The sequence below is a fragment of the Amblyraja radiata genome, chromosome 9 (assembly GCF_010909765.2).
Source record: "Amblyraja radiata isolate CabotCenter1 chromosome 9, sAmbRad1.1.pri, whole genome shotgun sequence".
NCBI classification, from domain to species: Eukaryota; Metazoa; Chordata; class Chondrichthyes; order Rajiformes; family Rajidae; genus Amblyraja; species Amblyraja radiata.
Window position 1 is genome coordinate 14,140,416 of NC_045964.1, and position 18,368 is coordinate 14,158,783.

Genomic DNA, 18,368 nt, shown 5'->3' on the forward strand with positions numbered 1-18,368 from the left:
GGTAGGCCTCGCTCGGTTGTGCAACAGTGGCACAGTGATAGAGCTATTGCCTCAATGCTAGAAACCTAGGTTCAGTCCTGTCCTGTCTGTGTACAGCATGCACATTCTCCCTGTGACTTTATAGGTTTCTTTCAGATGTTCTGCTTTCCTCCCAATCCCAAAGACATGCAGGTTTGGAGGTTGATTGGCGTCTGTAAAATTGCCCCCAATTTGTAGGAAGTGGATGAGAAAGTAGGATAACCTAGAACTAGTGTGAACATGTGATCGATGGTCGGCATGGACTTGGTGGGCCGATGAGCCTATTTCCATCTTGTATTTGCATTCCATCTTGCAGCCTGAAGACTGCAACAACCAGGTTCAGGAATAGCTACTTCCCCACAGCCATCAGGCTATTAAACCTGGCTCGGACAAAACTCTGATTATTAATAACCACTTTCTGCTATTTGCACTTTATCAGTTTATTTATTCATGTGTGTATATATTTATATCATGGTATATGGACACATTTATCTGTTTTGTAGTAAATGCCTACTATTTTCTGTGTGCTTAAGCAAAGCAAGAATTTCATTGTCCTATACAGGGACACATGACAATAAACTCACTCGAACTTGAACTATTTCTAAACTAAACTTGATTGGCATAGATGAGTTGGAGTTGAAGAAACTGTTTCCATGCTGTACAACTCTAAATCTATGATACAGTAAGGTGTGCAGGTGAGGGGCAGAATTAGGAGAGAATTGATCAGAGTATTGGGAGAATAAAATTGTATTTGTGCAAGTCGTGCTTGATGGTCAGTACGCCGAATGACTTGGTCCTGTGCTGTTCATGTATGACTCCAAAATTTTCTTCCAGTTACTGTCAGATGTACTTGCGTCACTATAATTATTTTGCATATTATGGTATACCTGTGTCCTCTGCTGTCTCACCTGCCAGCCCAAACTGTTTCTCCCTATTTATTCTAATTTTCTGCCCTATCCAAAGACATGCATATGTAGGTTTTAGGTTTGGGTCTTTTTATTGTAATGGATTTCTATTCTCTTTTACTTAACATTTTATCCACTTGGTTACTAATGGGCCTGTCGCACTTACGCGATTTTTAGGCGACTGCCAGTGACTGTCATAGTCGTAGCAGGTCGCCGAAAAACTGGCAACTGGATTAATGGGCCTGATCCACTTAGGCGAATTTTTAGGCGACTGGCGGCGAATACGACACTGGAATTCACAGAAGTCAGCACCGGCGACAACCTACGTCACCTGGTGACAACCTACGACATCTTGGCGACAACCTACGTTAACCTGACGACAACCTACGACAGCACCTACGTCAAGCTACACTCATTGGTGTAAAACCCACGGTCGCCACTGCCGCCGAAAATTTTTCAACATGTTGAAAATCTAGCGGCGACCAGAAAGACGCTGCGACTCTTTGGGCGACTGAGGAGACTACTCACGACCATACAGGCGACATCCCGACGACCACTGGCGATCATGTGGCGACTACCTAATCGCCTGTAGTCGCCTAAAAAATTGACTAGGTGGGACAGGCCCATAAGAATGTGCCATTTCAGAGAACTTGCTTTGCTATTTAATCTAGATTACACAAGTCAAATTTTGGTTTCAATTTTTTTTCCTTTTTGCCTTTGCACTTACTATCTGATGTAACAGAAGTCAGACAAAGATTGGCACTATCCTATTTTTTGAAGAGCTGTCATTTTAATGACTGAATGATCAGATTTTTTTTCATTTCAATTTTGTATATATCCTATTGAATATATAAAAAAAAGGCTGGGACAATAACTACTACTCTGAAGGAAATGGACACAGCCACGTCTGTTTAACAGCATGGCATATGCACTTAAAATAGTGTTGTAACATGAAAATCACTTTTGAGGTGCATCACTGAGGTGTAATCAGGCAGAAGTAGATGTTGGCCAATGCAATAGAGCTTGGGAGGGTGACCAAAATTGTGGCTTTAAGGAAGTCCGGGCAGGAACAGAGTTTTAGAGCACGGTTTCTATGGCTTTGGCTAAGTTTGAAGGTTTTACTGCCAATTCCATAGCTAAGGGAATAGTGAGGTAAGTGTGTTCGTGGTTTGAAGACCAGAATTACACAAAAGGAGAATTTTGGCCTCCCAATAGAGCTGGTGATTACATTTGGAGGAAAGAAGCCATGAAAATATTCAGACACAACCATGAGAACTTCAGATTGGAGGTCTCAGGAGGCCTGGAGCAAATGCAGGATTACATGGTCGAGGGCGCAATAGTTTAGTAGAAAGGTGTGCAAAGTTAGATTTTGGCAGCAAACATTTGAAAGACAAATTATGTTAGTCTCATTTTTATTCTCCCCACGTGCTTGCTTACCTCAGTTTTTTTTGCAATAGTTTTCACCACAGTGAACATTGCAATATCCCTGGTGGATTAATATTGGTACTGGTTTATTTTTGTCACGTACTGAGATATAGTAAAAATAGTTGTTTGCGTGCTATACAGAAGAATCATAATTGACAGTACAATAGGTAGAGCATAGGGGAAAATACCAGAATGCAAAAAATGACAAGGTGCTGGAGTAACTCAGAGGGTCAAGCAGCATTACTGGAGAACACGGATAGGTGATATTACAGTTGGGGCCCTTTTTCAGACTTCTTCAGTGGAGTTGGGAGGGGGGGAGGGAGAGAAGAAAGCTGGAAGAAATGAGGGATGCAATAAAGCCTGTCAAATAATAGGTTGATGGACGCAAAAATCTGAAGTAACTCAGCGGGACAGGCAGCATCTCTGGAGAGAAGGAATGGGTGACGTTTCAGGTCAAGACCCTTCTTCAGACTGGTTAGGCATAAGGGAAACAAGAAATATAGGAGGAGAGGGCATGCCGGGGCTACCTGAAGCGAGAAATCAATATTCACACTACTGGACTGTAAGCTACCCAAGCAAAATATAATATGCTGTTCCTCCAATTTGTGTTTAGCCTCACTCTGATAATGGAGGAGACCTAGGACAGAAAGGTCTGGGTAGGGATGGGAAGGAGAATGGGAAGTGTCCAGCAACCGGGAGATCAGGTAGGATACAGATCAGGGTTTTTTATGATGGGCAGATGATCAGAAAAAGTTTAGAGAAGAAAAGACAAGGTGTGAGATAAAAGGATTGAAGAGATGCAAATTGTGAAGCTAGAGGAAGGAATGTGGATGGGAGGGGAGGAGAGAAATGGATCCAAGTCCAGGTAGGGCACAGGGGAGAGAGTGGGGAGGGGGGAGAAAAAGAAAGGGGAGGTGGGGATAAAGGAGGAGAGGTATGTGGTAACATAACATTGAAGCATTCAATGTTCATACCATTGGGTGCAAGCTCCCCAAGCAGAATCTGAGGTGCTGTTCCACCAGTTTGTGTGTGGCTTCACTCTGGCAATGAAAGAGGCCCAGGACAGAGAGGTCATTATGCGAATAGGAAGAGGAGTTAAAATGATTACCAACCAGGAGATCCAGTAGGCCTTGACTGACTGAGCTCTGTGTTCCGCGAAATGGCCACCAAATCCACGCTTTGTCTTGCCAATGTACAGGAAGCCACATCGGGAATACTGGATGCAGGAGTCGTGGTTAGAGAAGGTGCATGTGAACCTCGGTCTCACCTGGAAGGACTGCTGGGGTCGCTGGGTAGATGCGAGGGAGGACGTATCGGGACAGGTGTTGCATCTCCTGCGGTTACACGGGAAAGTACCTGGGGAGGGGTAGTTTGGGTGTGAAGGAATCTGTGAACCAAGAAGGTGTGGAGGGAACAGTCTGGAAGGCGGAAAGGGGCGGGGATGGGAATATGCGATTGGTAGTGGGATCAGGTGGGAGCTTCACAATTCACAACTTTTCAAAGCATTTGTCCAACACCTGTCTTTTCATTTCCAGCCTTTGTCCAACCGTCTGCCTAAAAAATTCCCTCACCAGAATCTACCTATTACAGCTTTCTCCACCCCCCCCCCCACCCCCACCCCCAACCACCACCAGTCTGAAGAAGGGTCCCGACCTGTAACGTCACCTATGCCCGTTCTCTAGAGATACTGCCTGACCCGCTGAGTTACTCCAGCATTTTGTGTCTTTCTTGTTACCAGCATCTGCAGTTCCTTGTGTCTCCAGAATGCAGAAGATTGTGTTATGGCATAATGTTACAGAGTGCAGACTTGTAAAAAAGTGCATGGTCCACAATGAGGTAGATTAGGAAATAAAACAAGTCTCTAATACGATTGGAGCCAATACAATCATCAGACTAATACTTGGGATGAAAGGATTGATCTAACAAGAGAAGCTGGATTCTTTCGGTCTGTATTCCTTGAGGTTCAGAAGAATAAGGGATGACCTTATTCAAACATACAATATGTTAAGGGGGCTTGGCTGTTGATATTGGGATGTTTGCATTAATGAGGGGATATAGCTACAAGATAAATGACTGGTCATTTAAAACTGAGGTGTGTAGAAACAACTTCTCAGAGGATAGTGAATCTCTGGATTTTTCTGCCCAGTGGTGGTAGAGGCTTGATCATTGGAAATAAATAAATTGGAGAGAGATAAATATGTGAAAGATTGAGGAATTGAGGGTTAATGGGAGTTGATTCAGAAGAGGAGTTGTGAGCACATGTCAACCATGATCATATGGAATGGTGGGGCACGCTGAGGTCTTGACTGTCTATAATTTTATTTTTCACAGTTTTATTTGTCTGCTATTGCGATAATTGAATTGGCAAATGACAGATATATGGTTGACAGATTCAGCAGCAATCAGTTTTAGCTGAGGTGCAGCCAAGTGATATGCAAGTTGTTTGTTTTAGTTGAAGTATGGTGTTGAAAAATCTGCTTAATTGATAACACTATTTAATGGTAAAGCTGAAAATGTCCATTGGTATCATGTGAATGTTCTCTATTCCACAACGTTACTGTTATACTGGTTTTCTGTTCAGTATCTAATTCAGTAGCAAGGCCGTTAAACCGAAGCTTCCTGTCCACCTCAAATGTGCCGTGCCGTTGTTTGAAGATGAGCATGAGAGTTCACCCCTGTGTCTTGACCAACTTGTACTTCCCAGCAACAATAAAGCAGATAATATGATCAATGCTGTTCACATACCTTGCAATGCAGAAACTGGCTGCCCAGAGACCTGTAGTGACTGCATTTCTAATGTAATTCAGGGTGATTTATTTTGGGAGTGGAGGGTGGGTGTTCAAGGCTGTCAAGGACATATATAAATATAGCATTGATTTTCTAACTTAGTTTTTAAATAATTGACAAATACTTCCCTCCCTTGTTTTAATTATAGCTTTTTTTGCATTCTATAAATGTGAATTTTATTCCCTGTCTCAAATATTTGGGTAGTGATTTGTGAATTCTGTAAGGACAAATTTATGTTACTCGAATGGTCATAATGCCTGTAGCAAAGCCAGAGAGTCCAGAGTGTTTCATTTGTCATATGTCGCAGGACTGAAGCTTTGCAGGCATAAGTAAGAATTTAATTGTTCTGATCCCAGTACATACGACAAGTAAACACTCTTGAGTCTCTCTCAACAACAGGCGTAGTGACCATTTGGGTAACACCCTAACAGAATTCACAAATCACAGCCCAAAAATTTGAGGTACAGAAAATGTGTTCTTACAAAATTTGTGAAACAAATTTTTTTTCCCTATTATTGTCTCTAGACATGAGACAGATTATGTGGTTTCATGTTAAGTATAATTGCAATTATGGACCATGTTCCAGGAAAGCCACATCCCTGTAGGCTTATCTTCTAGAAACAAGATCTGCAGACGCTGGTTTCCCAAAAAAAGACACAGTGTTGGAGTAACTCAGCGCGCTAGAGATGCTGCCTAACCCCTGAATTACTTCAGCACTCTGTTGTCTGTATCTTGTTTGGCAAAAGTTGAAATGGTTTTCCATACAGTCATTTTTATCCCTTTGTGATTAGTCAGTAGCACTATGCTGTTACTCATGTTCCTATGATTTTGCTTTACTGAATGTGATTCTGAATCAGTGCAGCCAAGCTAAGGCATTTCTCCAAAGTTGAATATTGCAATGATTTGAGCTGATTGAAGTCAGCGGGTGCAAATTGTGCATGTTAAGCTAAAAGATATTTTCATTTTTTCCAGTAAATTATGGATTGAAACCATGTGTGCATGCATCTTTTGAAAATGATTTATTTTTGGAGATATCTATAGCTAAGTATTGATTATTTACAATGCAATGATATCCAAAATGTTTGATAATTATACCAGCTCTGTTTCTTATATGACTGGCATATGGAAAGAGTATATTTGTCTAACTATGCTATTTGCTTGTTGTGAACTTCACAGTTTAGAATAGTTTTTAATCATGTCCATGTTTCTTTCCAGAGAATGTGCAGAAGGCTCAAGTATAATTGTGAAGGTGGATGACAAAATTGCCAGCATCAGAAATGTCAGGGTAAGTGAGCTTATGTTATGTATGTTTCAATTCAGATAATATCTAACATTACATCTAAACAATATTGAAAACATAGAAAATGCTGGAAAACTCCAGCAGGTCAGTCAGCAGCTGTGGGAAGAGAAGCAGTGAATGCCTCGGGTTCCTGACCCTTCAACAAACCTACTGTCTTTCCAGCATGTTCAACCTGATTTTTATTTTACAGCTGTTCAGTATTTATTTCAGAGTTCCAGCATTTGCAGTTTTTTGATTTGATTTGATTTATTTTTGACATGTGTACCGTGATACAGAGAAAAACATTGTTTCTTGTACTTTCCAGACAAATCATACCATATGTAGTAAACAGGTAGTGTAAAAGAGAAAATGAGCAGATCGCAGAATATGGCGTTACAGCGACTGAGAAAGTAGAGTTTTGGAGTAGATTGGAATATTGCAAATTTATCTTTAGCATATGACGTCCGGTCACGAGTCTAACAGTGGGGAAGAAACTGCCCAACAGAAGAGGGGAGAAAACAAAATGTGTGAGTGAGTGGTCTTTAATTTTGTCGGTTACTTTCCCGAGTCAGCAGGAAGTGCAGATGGAGTTGATTGGTGGGGGAGTAGTGGGAGAAGCAGTTGTATATGATGTATTGGGCTGCATTCACAACTCTCTGCAGTTTATTTAGACCTTAGGCAGAGCAGTTTCCATACAAAGTTGTGATACATCCAGATAGGCTGCTTTCTATGGTACATCTGTAGAAATTGGTAAGAATTGTTGGAGGCATGCCAAATTTCCTTAGCCTTCTGAGAAAGCAGAGGCTTTGGTGTGCTTCCTTGACCGTATCTTCAATGTGGTTGGATCAGAACAAATTGATGGTGATATTTATGCCAAGGAACTTGAAGCTCTTGACCATCTCCGTCAGACTTGAGTGTGAACTCCATCCTGCTTCCTGAAATCGATGACCAGCTACTTTGTCTTGATGATATCGTGGGAGTGTCTGTTATCTTAACATTATGTTACTACTATCTATATCTCCTTCCTGCATTCTATCTCATCATTGTTTGATCCACTAAGGTGGAGGCATCTGCAAATTTATAAATAGATTTGGAGCACAATTTGACACAGTACAGGGAGTATATTAAAGGCTGAGAACACAGCCTTGCAGGACGTCGGTGTTGAGAATTATCGTGGAGGATGTTGTGTTGCATATCCTCACTGATTGTGGTCTATGGGTCAGGAAGTCAAGGATCCAATTGTCGAGGGGGATGTTGAGTCATAGGTCCAGGAGTTTGCAGATTAATTTGATTGATGTTGTGGTGTGGAAGGTGGAGCTGTAATCAATCCATTGGCGTCTGATGCAGGTGTTCTTGCTATCCAGATATTTCAGGGATGAGTGTTAGCCTAGGGACATGGGACCTGCTTTAGAATACTTGTGGCGGTTGGTAAATTGCACTAGATCAAGATTACCTGGGAGGCTGGAGTTGTGTGCCATGTGCAGCCTTGAAGCAGGAAGTAGGGGTGGATGTCAGAGCCTATGCATGGTGGTCATTCAGGCATATTACCTTGGCTTTCTTTGGCAGTGACATGATAATGGTTTTAAAGCAGGTGGGAACCTTCGATTGGAGCATGGAGATGATAAAGATGGCCACAAATGCTCCTGCCATCTAGTCTACACAGGTGCTGAAGACATGGCCAGGGATCCATCTGGGCCTGTTGCTTTTTACTGGTTTATACATCTGGGCTGATGGCGTGGGTGCAGGTGACGTAATTTTAGTGACCTTCTGGACGAGCATGGAATCTATTGAGCTTGAGGTGGAGGGATGCATTGATGCCGGCAATTCTGCCCAACTTTGCTTTGTATTCTGTAAAAGCATGCCACTTTGTGAAGGACCCATTAAGATTTCCAGTACAGGTTGAGTTCACCCGACTTGAACAAATCAGACGTACTTTGCTAGGGTGTGGATCTTGCTGTATCTGATTGGGGAAACTTGTGTTATCTTAGCCATGCATTCCTTTGCACTCTCACTCTGACAGCAGTGGCATACTCACGTAGGTTGGCTGCTGAATCCTTGCATGTGGACTTGTCCACCATCTCAAAGCAGTCACAACGGATCTCGTGTCTTTCTTCAGACCAGCACTATATGACTTATTGTACCGGATCTTCCTCCTTCAGCTTCTGCTCATAGACAGGGAGTTGAACCACAGTCTGAATTAACAAATTTGGGCTGAGATGTGAAGGGGAAAACATCCTTAATTGTTGTATAGCAGTGGTCAAAGCTGTTTGACCCTCTGGTTTGACCTTCTGGTGCGACAGGACATATTTTGGTAATACATTCTTGAGGTCGACCTGCCTGAAGTCCCTGGCTATGATGTAAAAGGCCATAGTACTTCATTTCAAGGCTATTTGTAGATGTATATTGTACATTCAGTGTAAGCTTTACGTTCGCATGGGGTAGGATGTAGACTACAGTCAGAATAGCCAATGTGAATTCCCACTGTAGGTGGTAGGAGCACACCAAGTCAGGGGTGCAGGAATTCGCCAGGATCTCCACATCTGAGCACCACAAGATGTTGATAAGGAAGCAGATCCTTCCACCTCTTACATTGCCGAGGGCACAATACAGTCCATCGGTGAATTGATAAGCCTTCAGGTTGTATGGCACAGTCAAGTGAAACTGGTGTAAGCTGTATCTCTGTGCAATGTAGGTGAGTCTAGCTTTGAGTTAATCCAATTTGTATTCTAAATACAATGTCCAAGGTTAACAAAAAACAGTCGGCAATTGTTCTCCATGTCTAATTCTGACATCGCAAACTATCCTGTTTTCTTTCAACGTTTTTTGTGAGCAGATCAGAGGTTTTGTAAACAGGAAGTGTTTCCAGCAACTAAGCCACGGAATGCTGACAGTTGACATTTTAAATCTATACTTGAAAGCATAATGCTAAAACCTGACCTTTTACATAAAATATCATCTTTGCATTTTTAATCTCTTTAGTGTAGCAATTGTTAGAATTGGATAACATGAGGAGCAGTTGTTGATTTCTTAATCCCTTTTAAAATTCAAAAAGAGAAATTGGCACAAACCTTTTTTACCAAAATACTTAACGTTTTTCTTTATGGGTATTCTTGCGAATGGAGATAAAGAATAATTCTTGTATTAAGGGAAGGTATCTTTTGGTGTCCCAAGGGATTTGTTGCAACAATGAAGGTGGCCAAAGCTGGAGAAGTTAATTAAGGATAATTGGAAATCTAGGGTCACTGTTATGAACTCCAATGCAGAGGACTCAACATCAGGGGTTGGCAACCTAGTGCCCCAGGGCCGAATGCAGCCCGTAACCCAAAACATCCGGCCCGCAGGCGGGTTTTTTTTCCCCGTAATCATCCGGCCCACAGACTTCCATCATCTCTGGTACCTCCCGAGGCCGCGGTGCCCAGGCGCGGTGACGAAAGAAGGCCTAAGCTGGCGGAGCCACCAAGCAGTGGCGAGCAGGGCCGAGCGCTGGCAAGCAGCGCCAAATGCCAAGCAGCGCCAAACGCCAAGCTCTGGTCGTACCGCATCCTGCGCAAAGCCGCCTGCACGGCCGCGCACCTTCTGTGTCTGGGCTTTACTGTCGGGATCGGTATTGTCAATAGGCCGGGGACATGTGAGTAACTAGGGGCCTCGAAGGGACAGGATCTATGTGATCACGTGGTTTGATGCCTGCCATCCGGGGCGGGATCCATGTGTACACGTGATAGATGTGGCCCGCCGTCCGCTCACAGACATGTGTCCTGGCCCCTATGCAGAACAAGGTTGCCGACCCCTGCTCTACATTTTGAGCAGCAAATGCAATTTATTTAATTGGAGAATCTATTTGTGGATTACTGCTTCACCCGGAAGAGCTATTGACAGGAAAATAAACTATCAAAGAGCAGGTGTTATATCTCGTGTAGTTGTATGGGAAGATGCTATGGGATGGAAAATTGAATCTGGAGTGACAGTGGGAAGAGGAGAATGGGAGTGGAGGGGATGGGAGGTTACATATGGCTGTGGTGTCATGTTGGAAATGGCAGAAATTATTGTCTTGGATCTGATGCATTTAGAGGTTGGTGGAGTGGAAGGATATGACAGAGATGGGAAAACTGGGAGAATGGAAATGGAGTTCTGCAAGAAGTTGGGTTGGGGTAAGTGTGGTTCAGCGAGCTGTGGGTGTTGATGGACTTGCAGCTAACCCATCCTCTGAGGTGCAGATGGAGATATTGAGAAATGACGGGAAGAGTCAAATTTAGAACAAGTGACAGTGAGTGTAGGGTGGGATTCAGCAGGAAAATTTTAATATTGCATTATATGCAAATTCAAGCAATATTGATTGTCATCAATGTGCCAGAAAAAAGAGACTTGAGATAGGTTATTGTATTGTATTGTTTTGTAGGTTACCCTGAGCTAGAGTAAAAGAAGGAATGTTCAATGTATCCCATAAGGAGATGGATAGCTTGAACAGTGCAGGGATTTTCTCAGGGATTGGCGGTCACGGTGGCGCAGCGATAAAGTTGCTGCCATGCAGTAAATGCAGCGCCGGAGAGTGGGTTCGATCCCGACTACGGGTGCTGTCTGTATGGAGTTTGTACGTTCTCCCTGTGACCTGCGTGGGTTTTATCAGAGATCTTCGGTTTCCTCCTACACTCCAAAGACGTACAGGTTTGTAGGTTAATTGACTTGAATGTAAAAATTGTTCGTAGTGGGTGTAGGGAAGTGACAATGTACGGGGATCGCTGGTCAGCACGGAGCCGGTGGGCTAAAGGGCCTGTTTCCGCGCTGTATCTCTAAACTAAACTAAAGCTCCAGGTTTGATTTTTTTTTTTAAGGAATTGAATGAGTTATTTATGAGAACAAGTTCAGCAAAGCGAGAATCATAGAGCTAAACAGCACGGAAACAGGCCCGTGCTGATCAAGATATCTAACCTAGTCGCACTTGCCTGTGCTGGCTCATATTCCTCCAAACCTATATATAATGTAACATAAGATGTTAAAATGAGAATAGTGTGGATTATTGTAAATGGATGGTTAATTCTTGCAGCAAACTCGATGGGCTGAAGGGACATTTTTGGTATTGTAAGAATCTTAAGAGAACCAGAGTGGCAATGAGTCATTCTCAACCCTGAGGGTCTTGTATTTCTAACAAGGGACGTCCATTTTGGTATCTTGGGGAGAAGTCTGTGGGTGGATGGGGCACTGTAAAAGATCTCCAGAGAAGTTGTACTTGGTGACTGGAACCAATGGCTTGATGCTCTGGTGGAACCACTATTTTACTTTATTTCTTGCTTTGCATGTGGTTTATTCTGAACATTTTGTCCTGACCTTCAGCAGTCCCATTGTACAATCAGTTGCCAGCAGTTTCTCAACAGTAGCCCGAGATAACCAAACCTATATTCTTCTTTGTTCTTCCCAACAAGAATTACTTTCTCATGCTTATGCATTTATTGGCTTAGCCACAGGAAATGTCTCATTCAAATCTAATATGTTTCTCATGATGTGCACCACTCATATGTGAAGCAACTGAATATATTTACACTCGGTTTTATTCTAAGCTTATAGTACTGCATTTATGCAGCACCTTTCATGACCATGAAGCATTCCAAAGCACATGGCCAGACATAGGTGGAAATCCCGGGGGGGGGGGGGCGTCCCTCTCATGTTTTGAGAGATGGGGGACAATCTCCCCCCCCCCCCCCCCCCCCCAATGTTTTGTCATTTGGATTTTGAAATTCGGTGGAAAAAAAATATTTAAAATCTCCGCTTTCCGCGAGACAGTGGGGGTGTCTCAATTAACATCATATTAACACGATGTGTCATCAATTGTGTTTTGACCAAGTATTACTGAAGGTATTCACGAAGAATTTCTTAAAGCTGATGCGGGTACAATTACAATTTTAACTAATTGGATGTATTGGTGGATGGGAAAGATTTAAATGAGTATCGGATTTAAACAGGTCAGGTCATTAGGCTCCGGTCAAATTGGTTCCCTGGCTGGCTAGCAGTTAAGTCCCTCGTTCAGGTCACTCACGTTATTTAGTATGTTTTTTACCATCTCTCTCTGCCCTCCAAGGTTGGTTCTTCTGTTTGCCTTTATTTGCTTCAGTTTTATTTGTTTGTGTTATTTATCACATTGTAGCTGTTGAAAGCTTCAAGCGGGTGTCAGACGCTTTCTAAGGGCTGAATCGGCCCGTTCGCGGGGCCTTGCATCGCCCGATGAGGCTTAAAATCGAACTGCTGCATCGAGGCGATCAAGGCTCCCGATGTTGAAGCCCCCGCCGGCCGATAAGCCATGGCGGGCGATGAAAGGCCCCGCGAACGGGCCGATTCAAGCCCCACGATTCGGGGCGGATGAAGCTGCTGTTGCTGGAGTTCGGAGTCGGTCACCAACCAGGTCAGCTCCCGAAGGCTGGAGAAACTCAGCGGGTGAGGCAGGATCTATGGAGTGAAGGAATAGGTGTCGTTTCAGGTCGAGACCCTTCATCAGATCTGGTCCGAGGAAGGATCTCGACCCGAAACGTCACCTATTCCTTCGCTTCATAGATGCTGCCTCACCCGCTGAGTTTCTCCAGCATTTTTTTCTACCTTCGATTTTTCCAGCATCTGCAGTTCTCTGATCAGGTCAGCTCCCGATGTTACCGTCCACAGGGCCCACGGCTGAAGCCACCGAAGCCTCGCATGTGTGCGGGTCCACCAAGGAATTGTGTGTGTGTGTGTGTGTGTGTCCTCACCCCCATGTTTTGATAGCGATTTCTACAAAAGGAGTTCTAATTCTGCATTTGTGAACATTTTTCAGGGGTACCTTTCTAGTGTAACGTTATAAAATATTTTGAACTTAAAAAGAAAGTGATAATAATAAAATTGCTCAATAATTAAGTATGGCACGCCATTATAAGTGATCAACATGTAAGCCATCACATTGAATGGCAATGGTATTATGGTCCTCCCTGATGTGTTCTGTACATTTGTGTCCATTACGTAGCTCTGATCATTTACTGCAAGTTGGCTGATTCAACTCACATTGTCACCTTTCTCAGACTCAAAAAATATAATGGATAATAAACTAATATGAGAACATAGTTAATAGAATTGACAAACTGTATAGTACGTGGTGCAAGGAATCTGGGATATCTGTAGTAAATGAAATTTGTTTTGAATTCTTAATTTCAGTTGGACCCACGGGTTGATAGCCCTGGCGATTCAAGGCAGCGTAATATGGAGTTTAGCTTTGATTACTGTTACTGGTCAGTGGATTCTGACTCTGCTAATTTTGCACCTCAGGAACTGGTGAGTAATATGAGCTGTTATTCAATTTTGTTAGATGTTAATAATGTAAACTTTTTTAGGTCACTGTTTATGCCTTGTCATGCTTTAAATATTCTTATCCATATCTGTAGACTTGCAATAAATATTTTTTGGAGGGTAAATACTTTTTAAATTACAGTTTTCATCTGCTTGTAATCTGTTTCCTAAATAATAAATCGATATTACATTGTACCAACTGAATTGAATACCAACTGGACTGAAATTGAATTAAAATAGTAAGCTGCAAAGCTATTTATGATGAACTGGCAGGTAGACAAAAATGCTGGAGAAACTCAGCGGGTGAGGCAGCATCTATGGAGTGAAGAAAATAGGCTACGTTTCAGTCTGAAGAAGGGTCTTGACCCGAAATGTTGCCATTTCCTTCGCTCCATAGATGCTGCCTCACCCGCTGAGTTTTTCTAGCATTTTTGTCTACCTTCGATTTTCCAGCATGTGCAGTTCCTTCTTAAATATGATGAACTGGCAAGTCAGTTGAAAATAGTCATGCAGGATGTAAATCACAGCTGCCAATTTGCTGGGAGTGTTTGTTTCATGTTGCAGCTGCTGACTCTTTTCATCCCGTTAAATTGTTTAATGACTGGATAATGACCACTTATCAGTTTGTAATCCAATCAGCTTTGTGGGGGAACACAGGTGATACTGTAAACCACAACACAAAAAAAAAACTAGATTGATTTATGTTTGTCACCTGGATGCAGGTATTGCTATCAAATTCAGCATGAGATGTATTTCTTCCAACAACTTGTATTGATTTCAAATTCCCCAATTACTTTATTTTTCTGTGTTTGTGATGGTGTGCTGAAATATTGCTGCATGTGATATGATTAAGGATGCACTAAATTATATGATCCCAGACCTCCAATGTACTTGGGTCCAGTTTAGAGATACATCATGGAATCAGACACTTTTGCCCCCCACTGAGTATAGGAGCAAAGAGGTCCTTCTGCAGTTGTACAGGGCCCTCGTGAGACCACACCTGGAGTATTGTGTGCAGTTTTGGTCCCCTAATTTGAGGAAGGACATTCTTCTGTGGTGCGTAGGTCTCGAAACGAAAGAGAGGAGTCGGGTATTTTGAGAGGCACCTTTATTTGTGTTCCTCCCGGTTGTAGGGAAGTCCACACGAGAGAAAGATGGCACCCAAACCCCTGCCTTTAAACCCTCTGGTTAAGGGCCGCCTCCGGACTGAACAACTCCCGTGCCGAGGGGTTCGACAGTTAGGATGGCCCGACCCTTGGGAGCCGCCACAAATCTTTATTTATAAGTGCAAAAGAAGAAAGCATCTACAATTTAATTGTTTTGGTTTGCACAGTTAGTTATGGGAAATAGATTTTCTTCTATTGTGAATCTCAATGCCTGCACTTTAATTTGATAACCTGCATTCCTGGTGGGAATATAAATCTGACTTTTCTATCTGAAAGTTAATGGTTGCATTAACTTGAGCGATTTTCTCCCCCAATGCTTTTCCTAACATGAGCATTTTGGCTGACTTCCTCTTCTCATTATTGCAAACTCTAAACCTAGCAGAAATATTCTCTCACATTTGCCTCCTATTTATCCTATATTGTCTCTTCAAAATCTTGTTGAAGCCCTGTACTTTAATGTATGAACCTTTCCTTAGGTTTGTTTATAGGACTGAGTCACATCCTAATATTCAATGTCCTTTCATTAAGTTACAATGGGCTAAGTAACTTAGAAGTTTTGAAATATGAATAATATTGTTGGTCTTTATGTGCTAAGTATTAATTAGGTATGAGAACCGTACCTTCATAGCTTAATTTGTCTTTCTTAAGAGACTTCAAAGCTTTTTAAATTGGCTTATAAAATGTATTATGTTAGAAGTTGTATTAAGCGTTCTGTGGCTTGCACAAAGAGATGACAAGTCTGAGCATGCCATTTGCTGCCTATGAGGGATGTTTTAAATCCTTCTAAATCCACTATAGATTACTGGGATTGATATTTCTATTGAATGCCAGTAATGAATTAGGGGTTTGAATTGATCATTTTAAGTATTAATCCTTCAGATATTTAATAAGGCTGCTAGCATTTAATGCTGGAAAAATGTCGTGGAAAATATATCCTGTCCCCTCCCCAATGTTTGGGACAAAGATCCATCATTTATTTATTTGCCTCTGTACTCCACAATTTGAGATTTGCAATAGAAAAAATTACATGGTTAAAGTGCACATTGTCAGATTTTAATAAAGGCCATTTTCCTACATTTGGGTTCACCCTGTAGAAATTACAGCAGTGTTTATACATAGTCCAAGAAGGAACTGCAGATGCTGGAAAATCGAAGGTAGACAAAATTGCTGGAGAAACTCAGCGGGTGCAGCAGCATCTATGGAGCGAAGGAAATGGGCAACGTTTCGGGCCGAAACCCTTCTTCAGACATGCAAGGTGGGGGGGGGGGGGGGGCTGGAAGAAGAAAGGAAGAGGAGGAGCCAGAGGGCTGAGGGAGAGCTGAGAAGGGGAGGAGACAGCAAGGGCTACTGGAAATTGGAGAAGTCAATGTTCAGGCCACCGGGATGCAGACTGCCCATATGAGGTGCTGCTCCTCCAGTTTCCGGTGGTGCTCACTCTGGCAATGGAGGAGGCCCAGGACAGAAAGGTCGGATTCGGAATGGAAGGGGGAGTTGAAGTGCTGGGCCACAGGGAGATCAGGTTGGTTAATGCGGACCGAACGGAGGTGTTCGGCGAAACGATCGCCAAGCCTACGCTTGGTCTCACCGATGTAGATCTGCTGACATCTAGAGCAGCGGATGCAATAGATGAGGTTGGAGGAGATGCAGGTGAACCTCTGTCGCACCTGGATCGACTGCTTGGGTCCTTGAATGGAGTTCAGGGGGAAGGTAATGCGACACGTGTAGCATCTCTTGCGGTTGCAAGGGAAAGTGCTCCCTCCCCTCCCTCCGTAACTCCCTGGTCAATTCTTCCCTTCCCACCCCCTCCCCGAGCACTTTCCCTTGCAACCGCAAGAGATGCTACACGTGTCGCTTAACCCCTCCCCTCGACTCCATCAAGGACCCAATGGGGTCCTTGAATGGCTCCTCGTCTTCCTTTCTTCTTCCCGCGCCCCCCACCCTGCATCAGTCTGAAGAAGGGTTTCAGCCCGAAATGTTGCCTATTTCCTTCGCTCCATAGATGTTGTCGCACCCGCTGAGGGTGGACAATGAGGAACTCTGGAGGCACAAGACACCGCAACTGCTGGAATCTTGAGCAAAAATAACTGGATTGGTCCTGACCCAAAATGTTGTCTGTTCATTTTCCCCCACAGATGCTGCCTGACCCACTGAGTTATTTCAGCAGTTTGTGTAATAAGAAACCTTTCCTCAAAACTGATATGATTAAAATTGGAATTCCTAGATTTAAGGCGAAAAGTATGATGTGGCGGCGCTGTGATACAGCTGCGGCTCGCCTGCAGTCTGTCTGTTTTTACTTTTTGTGTTGTTTTTTTTGTCTAGTTTAGTAATTTTTTTGGTTATTAGGTGGTGTTATGTGTGTGAGGGGAGGGTGAAACAGAGCTTTCTGTCTCTCCCTTCGGGGGAATGCGACTTTTTGTCGTATCCCCCTTCTCTTCCCCCGTCTGCGCTGAGGCCTAATGGCGGAGCTGGCGGCCTCCAACCTGCGACCGACCTCGAGGGTCCGGAGGTAAAGCCAGCCAGGACTCACCAACGCGAGGCTGGCCGTCTTCGAGCTGTGGCGACGTCCGGGTAGCGGCACGACTCGGCGCTCTGGTGGGGGCGGACGGCGCGGAGCTGAGACACTGCCGTGTGGGCGGACCGGCTCCCGGCTGGAAGGTGCTCTCGTGGGGGCAGCCCGGTGCGGGGCTGAGACACTGCCGTGTGGGCGGACCGGCTCCCGGCTGGAAGGTGCTCTCGTGGGGGCAGCCCAGTGCGGGGCTGAGACGCTGCCTTGTGGGCGGCCCGGTGCGGGGCGGAGACGGTGCTACGGCGGCTGAGGCGGCGTTCTGGCGGCGGCGACCTGGATCCGGGGCTCGGCCGCGGGCCAGTGGAGGACAATGTCGGGAGCTCGCAGGTCACAGGCTGGTGCCTGTTTTCCGGAGCACCCGTTGCAACAGCTGCGGGCAGCTTCGACCACCCCCGGGCCGCGGAGCTTGAACCGCGGGACTGATGCCATCGCCCGGTGGGGTATCGCCTCGGCGCCGAGGGAGAAGAGGAGGGAAGAGACAGTAACTCTAAGACTTTTGCCTCCATCACAGTGAGGAGGTGTTTGGTGAACTCACTGTGGTGGATGTTAATTTGTGTTTATTGTGTTTTGTTATTATTACATGTATGGCTGCAGGCAACAGCATTTCGTTCAGACCGAAAGGTCTGAATGACAAATAAAGGATTCAATTCAATTCAATTCAATGTTTAGAGGGCATCTGAGGGGTTTTCATCTGCTTGAAAAGGAGATAGAGGCAACACATCATAAATATCTGGACAAGCACTTGAATTGCCACGGCATAAAAGGCTACAAGTGCTGGCAAATGGGGTCTGTGTAGACTGGTACTTGCTAGTTATTACAGTCGGGTGGTGGGTTGCAGGGCCTATTTCTGTGCTTATGGAAGCACATTCAATGGTGACATACAGTGTTAAATCTTTGTTAATCCTACATGAATGCTTCAAGTC

The 18,368-nt window shown here is 44.0% G+C and overlaps 1 protein-coding gene across 2 annotated transcripts in view; it reads left to right on the plus strand.

Moving 5' to 3' along the window:
- stard9 (StAR related lipid transfer domain containing 9) overlaps positions 1-18,368 on the plus strand; it is a 182,831-nt gene that overhangs the window by 11,538 nt on the left and 152,925 nt on the right. For both annotated transcript variants that reach the window (XM_033026744.1, XM_033026745.1), the window contains exons 2-3: positions 6,351-6,420; positions 13,582-13,698. In XM_033026744.1, the coding sequence (XP_032882635.1) occupies positions 6,351-6,420; positions 13,582-13,698 (187 nt within the window). The remainder of the gene's footprint in view (positions 1-6,350; positions 6,421-13,581; positions 13,699-18,368) is intronic.